This window comes from Hippocampus bargibanti, linkage group LG13 (assembly GCF_051943395.1).
Source record: "Hippocampus bargibanti isolate YZ-2025 linkage group LG13, ASM5194339v1, whole genome shotgun sequence".
Classification (NCBI taxonomy): Eukaryota; Metazoa; Chordata; class Actinopteri; order Syngnathiformes; family Syngnathidae; genus Hippocampus; species Hippocampus bargibanti.
Genome location: NC_142746.1, coordinates 7,828,368 through 7,840,977, shown reverse-complemented (window position 1 = coordinate 7,840,977; position 12,610 = coordinate 7,828,368). Strand labels below are relative to the sequence as shown.

At 40.4% G+C, this 12,610-nt stretch overlaps 1 protein-coding gene across 1 annotated transcript; it reads left to right on the top strand.

The window, feature by feature from the left end:
* Positions 1-3,639: 3,639 nt before the first annotated feature.
* Positions 3,640-10,935, top strand: rgra (retinal G protein coupled receptor a). Its single transcript, XM_089012501.1, has 7 exons — positions 3,640-3,849; positions 4,124-4,280; positions 6,586-6,707; positions 7,226-7,379; positions 7,449-7,566; positions 10,021-10,134; positions 10,763-10,935. The coding sequence occupies exons 1-7, from the start codon at positions 3,771-3,773 to the stop codon at positions 10,904-10,906; spliced, it is 888 nt and encodes a 295-aa protein (XP_088868627.1). The 5' UTR covers positions 3,640-3,770; the 3' UTR covers positions 10,907-10,935.
* Positions 10,936-12,610: the final 1,675 nt, after the last annotated feature.

The following is a 12,610-nucleotide window of genomic DNA, read 5'->3' as shown; positions in this document are numbered from 1 at the left end:
CAATTTCAATTTGTAACCCCGTTCTTCCTTCTCCCAGTTCATGCGACCATTGAGACTTCTGAGATGTGTCCACCTTACTCAGAGCCCTGTCAATTGCGTTGCTGGTCAGCTTTGACCACTCACGGTCTAACTTCCATAGTTTGATGCTCTTTGTCAGAAATATCTGAGACTTTGGAGGGCTACCAGTTCCTCACACATCCGTAAGTTTGCGCTAACTTCACTAATAAAAATTAGCAGTTGCACTATGTGCTCAAAGCGTCTTATTATACGATACGTGGTCTTTTTTTCAGTTAAAAACACTTTTCTATACACGGTTGGGGTTTTCTGCTGTAAAAAAACTCCTTCAAACGATATGCTATATGTTTTTTTTATTGTTGTTTTTAAAGCTAAAAACGACTGATTGTACGTGGCCGTTTTTTTCGGGTAAAACAAAGGACATGTCGTCTTTTTTGCTGTGTACATGTTTTTTTTCTTTTGTTTTTTTTTGGGGAGGCTCTAATAACGCCATTGTTTTTTTATTAATTAATTTGTTGTACAGTCTATATTTAAACATTCTCATGGTTTAGTATACACGTTTTTTTTTCTGTCAAAAACGTCTTACTAGACATGGTCTTTTTTTCAGTTAAAAAAGCCTTACGATGCATGGTCGCTTTTTTCAGGTCAAGAATGCCTTTGTATACATGGACGCCTTATTGTAGATGGTAGTTTTTTTCGGCCTAAAACACATATTGGACTTTTTCAGGTCAAAAACGCTCTACTATATCTGGTCGTTTTTTCCGTATTAAAAACGCCTTACTATACATTGTCATTGATTTTGACTCAGAAACGCCTTCCGATACATGGTCATTTTTTCCTTGCTAAAAACACCTTCTGATACATAGATGAAAAGGTGTCTTCAGCTGTCATCTGTACTTCTTTCGTCAGTTCACTGACAAAGCTCTTCGAATGAGAAGCGAAATGCCCGACACCTTCACATAAGTACTGATGACGGCTGAAGAAACCTTTTCATCAATGTACGACTGAGGGCCTACACGGACGCTTCCTCTACTTGGTTGGGTTTTTTTTTCGGCTAACTATACATGGGTGTTTTTTTTTTTTTTTTGCTCAAAACATGGTCATGGTCAACGACATGGACGTTTCTTTAACTCATTCACTGCCGGATGTGCATAAATGTGTCCACTGCAGTGCCAGGGCTTTTGTTATTGTCACTTGAATTCCAGAACTCCATACAAATACACAAATAAATACAATAAATATAATAAATAGAGAGGGTTGTGTCAGGAAGGGCAGCCGATGTAAAAGCTTGTCCAAAACAAACATGCGGATCAAACCTCTAAAGATGGAGGACACTGATTTGCTGTGGCGACCCCTTGAAGGGAAAAGCTGAAAGCGAAAGAAGACTTGAATTCCAGGACTCATAGAGTATTGAGATTTAGGACTACATAAACATTCAATGCAGCATAAGAAACCTTAGATGCTCTTCTTTTTTTTTCAGAAAAATAGACTTAATTCCTAAATTATTTATTATTTGTGTCTGGAATTTTATGAGTTTAAAATGAGGGCAGCTGTCCAAAATACAATGCAATGCATACATATTGGTTTATATAGCGCTTTAACAACAGGTTAAGCTGGAACAAAGCACTAACATGGAAAAAAGGAAATGCTGCCCCTTTGTGGAAGAGAAAAATATTGCCAGAGGTATGGCCCGCGCTTAATCGGCACTCAAGCATTGAAAAACAAAATGCGAATAAATTCAGAAATGGCACTCTACATCATATTTTCAGTTCCCGAATGAATTCATAGATGGTAGTGAATGTGTTGATAAGAATAAGCAATCCTTCCATTTTCTATTCACTTGTCATCAAAGTTACACCAAGACAGTCGGTTGCAGGGCAGATTTAGCCAAAGAACCGTTAAAGATGACAAATGGAAAGAATTAAGAATCTTTTGAAATTGACCTTTCACGCGGTTAAGCACTTTCTCACCTACATTTCCCAACATTGCTGATCTTATAATCCCAAGACTGAACACAACGTTAGGTTTGTTAACCCAGCGAGCGTGGGGCACCACAGAGCTATGAATGATGACGTTGTCGCTACGCCAAACATGACAAATCTGCACAGAAGGAGTTGATTGGTCTGTCTTTTTTTAACACATTCGGTGTGATTATCTTAACATTCACTAGGCTGAACGTTTGACCTTTGAATCAACTCCTCAGACGACTAACGATGAACACGTGTTCACATCTGTGCCTGGTTCTCATCCCAAGCAATTCGAATAATTAGGGCTTTTCCTTTTTTTTTTTTTGATTGGAATTTTTTTTCAATTTCATGAAATAATTTTTTTCGGGGGTTTGTCCATTTTTTGTTTGTTTTTTATTTTGTTTTTTGTAATCGCCTCATTTCTGGGTTTTTTGTTGTTGTTGTTGTTAGCTTTAGTATTAGTTTTAGTTTTTTAATACACTGTATTTTTTGTCTATAAGAAAAAAAATCACTGTAGCAAAGGTATCAAAGACAAGGCCCGGGGGCCAAATCTGGCACGCCACATGATTTTATTCGGCTCACAATAGTAAATCAAGCATGTCGAGTGCCATCATTCTTGCTAAAGTCTGAACCAAATTTGTAACCCATAAGACATTTTTTTTTACTTCAAATTTGAAAACGAGTTATTCATTAATTTGTTGTGTGATCTAGATGTAATATGTGGAGGGGACGAAACATTCTAATTGTTTCCCCAAATTCATAGATTTGCAAGGAAACCGTAACTACTATGTGGCCCGTGGAAAACAATGACTTCGACATCCCCGCTTTATACTCAATCAATTGTTTAACCTTCCTTGTTCACACAACAGTACAGTAAATAATGAGAGAAAAAAACATGTCAAAGCTCATGTACGAAATTAAGTACAAAAGAGGAAAACAAGTGTGATTTTTCCAATAACTATGATTAATGAATGTCATCGATTTGTTCCTAATTAATCATAATTGATCATTTAAATCAAAAGGTATTCTCAAGCAGCCATATACCAGTGAATGTACTTTAATTGTGATTAATAATGTCATTTCTGTAACTTTTTTCACCCAAAAATGAATGTATTTGTTTGAAGGCGGACAACGTGTGACCTACAGTGATCTTACTTGATAAAAAACGGAAATCCAAAAAAAGTCTGTCCTATCCTTTTTTGTTCATAAAAAAGATTAAGTCACATCTGGAATGCCTGACTCCTGGTTGGGGAGGAGGTGTAAGATTTCTATACAGTAGGTTGCTGGTGGATAAGAGAAGAATTTTCGACATTTTGTTGTCTTCGATGCCGTCTCAGTGGCTGAATGCCAAGCCATCGCCGTTTGCGAACACCTGTTGTGCTGCGCATCTCGATGTCGATGGCTCGCCGTTTGACATTGTCGTCAGCCTCCTTCCTCGGCATCGTCGCCGCCAGCCAGCACGCGCACACAAAAGGCTCGTTGTGTAACTAATTGAGAGGCTTTGCAGCGCGCGTCGGCGGGCAAATACGGTTTAGCCTAAAGAGTTGCGCGGTTTTAAGGGCATTCCTGCGCGGATTGGGGCGACACGACGCGAGGATGGTTGGTGGGGCTTTACATAATCGACTGCGTGCTTTTCACGTGAAATGGCCCTTTAAAAAGCCAGCGCCCTCCAATCAGGCCGAGGCACTGCGTAAACAGTCGGACAGAGAGGAGGCGAGCGTGTGCGTGCGCGTGCGTGCGTTTTGGGTTTTGTGCGTGTGACAAGCTGTTGACAAATCGGCTACGAGGATGGTTTCGTCGTACCCTTTGCCGGAGGGCTTCTCCGAGTTTGACGTCTTCTCCCTGGGATCATGTCTGATGGTGGAAGGTGAGTGTTTTCCGCGCCTGGATAAAAAATAAAATAAAAACCCGTGGCCAGTCACCCTTGGTGGGCGTGGGTGCACGCGTGCCTGTCAGCCATTTCTTTATACTGGACTGTGCAATTACGGTTCGGGTGTGTGTTTTTTTTTTGTTTGTTTGTTTGTTTGTTGTTGTTGTTTTTTGCTATCTGACGACGCGCAGATGTTTGCGCCTAATCCCCGAGTGACATTTTCCATCATGTGCCCCCCTCGCTACTCCCCTCGACCCTCCACACTTCAAAGGTCTGATGGGCTTCTTCTTAAACGCGGTTACGATCGCCGCTTTCCTCAAAGTGAGGGAATTGAGGACCCCCAGCAATTTCCTCGTGTTCAGTTTAGCCATGGCCGACATGGGCATCTCCATGAACGCCACCGTTGCGGCTTTCTCCAGTTTCCTCAGGTGAGTTGACGTGACCGTGGTGCGCGTGCGCTTCCCCGCACACACTTGTCATCGTCATCGCCCATATAGCCACCACTGTACTTTTCCAACTTTCGACAAAGAGGACGCCGTCGAAATAAACGTTTCACCATTATCACATACATGAACATCAGTGACGTGCAGTCAGGGGAGGCAGGTGAGGCTGTGCCTCACCTGCTATCATGGAAATATCAAATGACAAAATAATTTAAACAGTTATATTTATTTTGTGATTAGTACTTTAACGTTCTTTTCCATTTAACTTCACCATTTTTGGATATTTTTTCAAAATTGCTGAATTTTTACATTTACCGTTCAAATACTAAGTAGAGACGAGCAGTGAGGCACCAGCCGGCTGAGCCTCACCGTGGATTGAGCAATCACTATGCTAACTGTGCTGGCTTGCTCTGTAGTGAGACAGAATTGCTGTCCCTCTGCATATCACTATTAAAGTGTTCAAAAGCTTTTAGTATTTGAACTAAATTTCCACAGTTTAGCTGCTGTATATAATGTACAGTCATTGTACATTATAAACACTGTACTACTGTGTTTATTATTATTTTTTAATCAAAACTGTGTGCATATGCGTCACATATGCACACACACACGGCTGCAGAATAATACAGCAAGCTACAGTAAACAGTTAGCAAGTTAAGTGCAACCATCCAGTCATTTTTTCGTGTTGCTTGGCCTTATATTCAGAATGGTGGATTATATATCTAAATTGAAAGAATTTTCTAAACTGGACTTTCAATCGAAGCAGGAGATAATAAAGGAAGACCAACACCGGGCTGTATAGCTCACAAACAGTGAGGGATGAATGTAAATCTCCCGGACAGCTTCTCAGCTTTTTGGCCAAGAAGGATCTCATTGAAACTATTCCTGAGGCGATAAATTTGCTCCAGCTCGTGCTCACTGTTCTAGCTACTACAGCAACAGTGGAGCGGTCATTCTCAGCACAAAAGACTGAAACATACAGTTGGAACAGGACTGATCAAGGACGACTTTCTTCATTGCAGTGATCTCCATTGAGACAGAGAGACTTGGACTTCATTTATAAGTAAAGGTAACACGATAATAACGTTTTTTTAATTCGTTTTTTTGATGCTACAGTTTGTATACAGTATATAAAGAATGCTGACATGACATTTTAAACAACTGTTGCCAATCACATGGTGAATACACTACTCTGTGGAGTTCATATGTTTGTAAATATGACTGTGATGACGTCAGTGCCTCACCAGCCATGAACCTCACCGCACGTCACTGATGAACATACAGTTTCTAGTAGGACCCATTGAAGAGATTTTATTCTGAAAAGACATTTGGTATTATTGTGTAGACATTTTGAACGGTGCCGTTAGCTCGCTAAAAGCTAAAAGGGATTTCACCTCGATGTTAACTGAAAGCTATCTACCTAATGTTTATCAACCACAATGATATTTAAAGACAAAATACAAATGTAATGTTGGTTACTGAAGCATTAAATACAATTAAACTGTACTTTAAAAATGGATCATGCTGGATTTATGAAACAAATGCGTTACATGATTAACCTTTTTGGAACATTTAGTTCAATGATTCTTTCACATACCACTTGATGGCGCTTGCATTTTACCATTCCGTTCATTTTTCAATTTTTCCTTGACTACATTGTTTTTCATTTCACTTTGTATTGTTACTTGCAACTTTTTCTTTGACTAATTTTGGCAAAATTGATTTTTTTTCACGTTTTCGAATGATGACACGACATAAACAACAGTTTGTTTTTATTATGTCGATTAGCTAAACCACAAGTCAGTCCCAGTTTAGATCTTAATTGATATTATACATCTGATAAGATGAAAAAACTCATCAGGGACAGCAGCAACATTGCAGAATGTTAACCACGGAGCATAAATAATACTGACTGATGAGCGAATTCAGAAAAGCAAGAATTTGCTATTTCTGAATGTTTTTATTTCAGTGACAAGAATGACCTGTATCTAGACAAGATATATCAATTTACTCTCTTAGTTCCAGACTAACATTAACTCTTGTTTCTAACGTGCAGCTATTGTAAATCAATGGTTAGGCATGATTAATAGCCTTGCTGCATTATTTCCATGCTGTCATTGGGCGGCAGTCACCATGATCATAAGAGTGTAGATTATGAAAGCGGGGAGGCCTATTAATGGTTCACCCGCCTCCCTCTTCCATTCACTATTGTGAAAATGCTCTCATTTGGTTATTAATTTAGGTAAGAGATGTTGTATAAAATGATTGACACTGATCACTTGTATCCCAGATACTGGCCGTATGGCTCGGAGGGATGTCAGACTCACGGATTTCAGGGTTTCGTGACGGCTCTCGCCAGCATCCACTTCATTGCCGCCATCGCCTGGGACCGATATCACCAGTACTGCACAAGTGAGTCACACCCTGGAAGAACACAGTCATGAAAATTATTATTTCCACATGAAATATATACACACGTTCCAATCCAGATGAAAGCAATGCCGATGTGTCCCGCGGTACGCCAAATTTGGGCGCCAAGTCGTAGAATTAACTCTGAATTTATTCGGGAATTGAAAAGCATGACGTGGAGCGCCATTCCCGAATTTGTTCGGATTGTGTTTTTTCTTGTGGAGGGGTGCGTTTAAAGCTCCAGTAAGACCATAGAGACAAATAGATAGAAAGCTAGCTAGCTAACTAATAAATATCTAATAGATAGCCAGCTAGATAGCCAGCTAGCTAGGTAGCCATATAGCTAATAGATAGCTAGCAAGATCTTATTGAATGACGGCACAACAGATGGAAGGTAATGGATGAAAAGCAGCAGCGTTTTGGACCACCTGGAAACTTTTAAAAAGGACAGTCAGAACATCAAGGTCATCAATCCTTTTGCACAACGGACAGAATCGAATTCACAATCGTGTCTTCCTCAGGGACAAAGCTGCAGTGGAGCAGCGCCATCACTCTGGTGATCTTCATTTGGCTCTTCACCGCCTTCTGGTCCGCCATGCCTCTCATCGGCTGGGGCGAGTACGACTACGAGCCCCTCAGGACCTGCTGCACTCTGGACTACAGCAAGGGCGACCGGTAACTGACCCATATTTTCAATTCTCCGTTCTCGTGTTAGTGGTACTTACTTCCATTCTGTCCGCATAGGAACTACGTGTCCTACTTGATTCCTATGAGCGTCTTCAACATGGCCATCCAGGTGTTTGTTGTCATGTCCTCCTACCAGTCCATCGCACAGAAATTCAAAAAGACTGGAAATACCAAGGTGAGTACAAGGATGACCGTGCGTTTTCGAGAATGATTGAATGGCTCGCCGGAGAATTGCAAGGCACAAATAGACAAACCACGAATAATAATCAGATGAAATATTCATCATGAGTCAGCGAGGTGATGGGATGCACCATGGAGTAGTTGCCAGTACACTTTGACAAACACAACCAGTATTGTCTTGGATTGGATTGTATTGGATTAGCCTTTATTAGTCTCACGGTGGAGAAATTTACATTACACAGCAGCACAGTGATGAAAGTAAGAGGAAAGAAAGAAGTAGAAAAACCAAATATCGGAGCTGCTGTAAAGGTAGCCACTCTCACGGCGCCATCTTGAAGTCAAAACAACAACAACAAAACTAAATAAATAATGTGACACAACACAAAAGACACAGACAGTCATTCAATCTTGAGCACTTTGTGCACCCTCTTTTTGCATGAAGCAGTTCTAGATGAAAGAGGAGAGGATCAAAGTGTCCTTTTCACCAATGGATCAGGGACATCATGGTGAAATGTGCACATCTGCTACAAGTTAAATGTTGAAAGCAAACACGAAGCAGTAGCATCCATTGATGAAAAGAGATTGTCTCATATCCCCTGTCCTCCATAAACCTGCTTCAATTCCAAGCCGCAGACGGTCCAACAGCACCGACCTTTCCGCTGAACAAAGCGGGGCTGTGAAAATGCTGCCAATTACAGGCGCAGAAATACCATGACAGTCAAATAGCACTTACGTTCCTCCCAAATCACAAACAGTACTGGCATAGTCGTGCTGCTGAAAAGGCGAAACCCTTCAGCAGAGTCTCTTCCTTGATTAATAGCGTGGCCAGAAATGCTGAAAAACAATCTGTATCCGTTCCACATGACACACAACGACTCAAAGTGACAAAAACAATACAAAAACAACAAAATAAGCAAGGCTCGTGAGATCACTTACTGACGGCTGCCTACTCGGGCGCCATCTTGGATTTTGTTGGTCTAAAGGAGTCATTTCAATTGGAACAACCTAACATATAGATTATTGACATTTATGGCAAGCGTGTTGTTTTCTCCAAAAATGATTTGCTGGGTTGTTTTAACTCATATTAGTATACGTTTTGGGGACAATGCAAGCCACAATTTGTTCAGTGATCCTCGTACTTGAAAAAATAGACAAATTTCACATTAGCTATATATTTGAATTGCAGCAAAACAGCAAACCATCTTGTGTTATATTGCTTCATTATTGTTTTGTTGTTGTTTTTTTCAACGCTACCAAACAGTAGAAACACAAATTCTTGCAATTTGAAACACGACAGGCAACAGAAACAGAATTCTCAAACTCGACTCATCTGACGTGACTCAGCGGGAGAAAAATGCAGGAATTCAACGACTAGCACACACATGCACACACATTCTTCCAGTGGGGCTATCTGAGAACCACACAACACATTATGTAGGTCATCATCACGACACGATCCAGTGCTTCTGTTAGCAATGAGGACAGAAGCTCACAGTCCGACAATGCATGTGCAGCGGGAGGCCCGGGGGGGTGGGTTGTGATGGTCATGTCGCCGCGAGCCATTTTCATCACGTGAGGTTATTGCTCGCATATCCAGGTTTGTCCCGTCAGAGTTTTTTATTAAAAACTAAAACACCTGGACGACAACATGATAAGACGACCACATATGGCCTATGAAAGTCTTTCTACTGGCTGGAGGCGTGAATTTAGCAGCCTAGCTAGCAGGAAATTACATGTTTTAATCAGACAGACACTCTGCTTGTAATTCACTGACTATTGCCATAAACTGAGTAGGAATAGAAAGCTGGAGTGAATACCTGGCATGATGGATTACATGAAAAGGGGTGAGGCTAATGAATTAGCTGGAGGATTTACGGTCGAGCATAAACAGAGATATTCTCAAGGGTTAATCCTGCACTCGCCGCTTCTCATTAATATCTTGGATTACTCAGCATATGACTGCGATGTCAGTACCACTTATGAATACGTTTGCCGTTCTGACATAACGACTTATTATTGACCACAATAGGAAATTCTAAGTTATTACATGTTTATTACTACTTAATGCTAGTATTATAATGAATGACTTATTATTGACCACAATAGTAAATTCTAAGTTATTAGATGTTTATTACTATTTAATGCTAGTATTATAATGAATAGTTAAATAATCTTTTTTCAAAGTACCAAATTTTCTGCACTATAAAGCGCACCTAAAAAGAAAATATATTTTTCAAAATATGACCTCGCGCCTCATAATCTGGGGACAAAAACCCTGGCACTGGATTGGACACATTTTTGCACGTCTGGCAGTGAATGGGTTAATTGCTAATTTTGGAAATGAATGCTTTGCAAAGGTTTTAGAAACATGACACTTATAACATGAAAGAGTACCTAACATATGTCTTGTCTGAGTTTTGGTTCTAACTGGTGTTATCACCTTCTGCAGTTCAACCCCAATACTCCCCTTAAAACCATGTTGCTATGCTGGGGTCCCTACGGACTTCTGGCCTTCTACGCCGCAGTGGAGAATGCTACCCTGGTCTCACCCAAGCTCAGGATGGTAAGACCATCCACTCACTGCCATACGATACACTTTGTGAATCCATTTTGTCTTTAATATGCTTTTTGTATACATTTGAGCAGACAATAAAAGAGGTGTAACAGATTAGTTTACAATAAATATCTAAAATAACGAATGAAAACAGGGGTTTTGGGAAAACGGGAATACCTAGTAATTCCAATGGTGGAAGAAATTGCAATTGCAAACTGTTCTTGTATTCTTGTTGGTTTGTATACTCACACGAAGAACGTATTTGATTCTATAGCTCACAGGTAATTACAAAAAACTGGACAACATATGCAATGTGAGATGTTAGCTACGCACGGGTTGCAAGCTACAGAGCAAAGAGACAGAATAAAGAAGTGAGCTGTGTTTCATTAACTCACTTGCGGGATCAATGTTTGGTCCACAACGATTTATAGATAAGAAGAATAGGAGCTAGAAAATTGTATCAATGTCAATTGTGCTGAGAGCACAAATTTGATTTGGTTAAAAATGTGTGGAATTGAAAGGAACAGTACAAGGTCTCAATATTTGGTTGGATATATTGTGGATTTTGAATGAATCGAAAGCCGTGAAACTCAGTGTCTCTGACACGCTTCTTCTGTCCCGCACGTATACGCCGCAGTTGGCTCCCATCCTGGCCAAGACCTCCCCCACCTTCAATGTCTTCCTGTACGCTTTGGGGAACGAGAACTACAGAGGAGGTATCTGGCAGTTCCTCACCGGGGAGAAGATTGAAGTGCCTCAAATTGACAACAAGTCCAAATAAACTTTACATTGCCAATGATGCACAGTCAAGTTTGCTTGTAGTACTGGTGGTTTTCTCTCGCTCAGGTACAGAAGTGCAAGTGATATGTTTTATCGTGTGTGTGTGTGTGTGTGTGTGTGTGTGTGTGTGTGTGTGTGTGTGTGTGTGTGTGTGTGTGTGTGTGTGTGTGTGTGTGTGTGTGTGTGTGTGTGTGTGCGTGCGTGCATGTGTGTGTGTGTGTGTGTGCGCGTGTGCGTGTGTGTGTGTGTGTGTGTGTGTGTGTGTGTGTGTGTGTGTGTGTGTGTGTGTGTGTGTGTGTGTGTGTGTGTGTGTGTGTGTGTGTGTGTGTGTGAGAAAGAGTGAAAGAGAGAGACTGGGTGCCGTATCCATGTTCATTAGTAATTTTAGTTGCGAAATATCACAGGCGTCGAACTGATTCCATTAGTTATTTATTTTTAAATAAATAAATAAATAAATAAATAAACTTAAGTGAAGCCATTCCAATTTGGCTTACTTTTCATTTCCCCCCAAATGTGTTTAAAAACAAACATTAATTAAAAACTAATGTAAATGCAAATCTATTGAATTTAAAAGTGAAAGACAACTGAACAGTGCTAAGCAAACGAGCACCTGACTCTGTTATTTCCTTTGAAGCGGCCTCGCTCCGCTCTGAAGGTCACACTCCATCTGTATGGAGATTTTGCAGTAATCCCGGAAAACACAAGAAGACTTTTATTCCATGGGTGCCCCTTCCCCCTCTACCCCCCCCCCTTCCACCACAAATCAGAGATTAGTCAAAAATGACAGATTAGAACCCACATGCCTACAGACTCGCATAGAAGCTTAACAATATGTAATGAAATGTAAATTTCTCAACTGTGAGACTAATAAAGGCCAATCCAATCCAAGTTTTTACGTAACAACAAATACAATAGCTGACTATATGTTTGCAATATTTAACCCTTTGAGGGATATTGGTAACTACGGATGGTTTATCGTGTTGTCAGGTGACAGGGTACATGAAAGGGTTAAAATATATCATATTGATCCTCATGAATATATTTTCTGATTGGATTTGAACAGGGAATGTAGATATGAATTATTTTTCAGCATGCATTTGACCAAACTTTTGTACTTGTAGATCTAACTAAAAATGTTAAAGGACAACCGACGTCACTTTTTTGTTTCCTAACTGACATCAGAAAAACGTTTTATAGCATCTAAAATACCCAAAACACGTAGTATGATATTTTTATTCAAATGCAAAACACCAATAAAAATGACAAAGTGTCCAAAATCTGCAAAAAAATTGAGCTGCGAATTGGGCATTTTCAGAAAGTCCCGCCCCCAGTTCGTGACGTCACGGCAAGACGTCTTGCATTGCTGGAGAATCAAAACAATGGCTTCAGATTCGGACAATATGCTTTCTTGTTACACATCCAGTTATGAATATGATTCAAATAGTTCTGAAGAAGAAAGCATACCTGTTTGCAATGGATTAAAGAATTTATTCCGTGCCATTATGAGGCAACATTGAGGGGAAATTTCTAACCGAAAAAGAGGCACAAAATGGCGACCTCCTGTGGCCACTTCCGTTTCCACGTGCTGATAAATTCCTTGTATGGAGCTTGGACGCCCTCTTCTGGCGGCTTTTGGGTGCAACACGAGGTTTTCAGACCAAATAAGTACAGCAAAATACATTGACGTGATGGAAGGACTGCTACA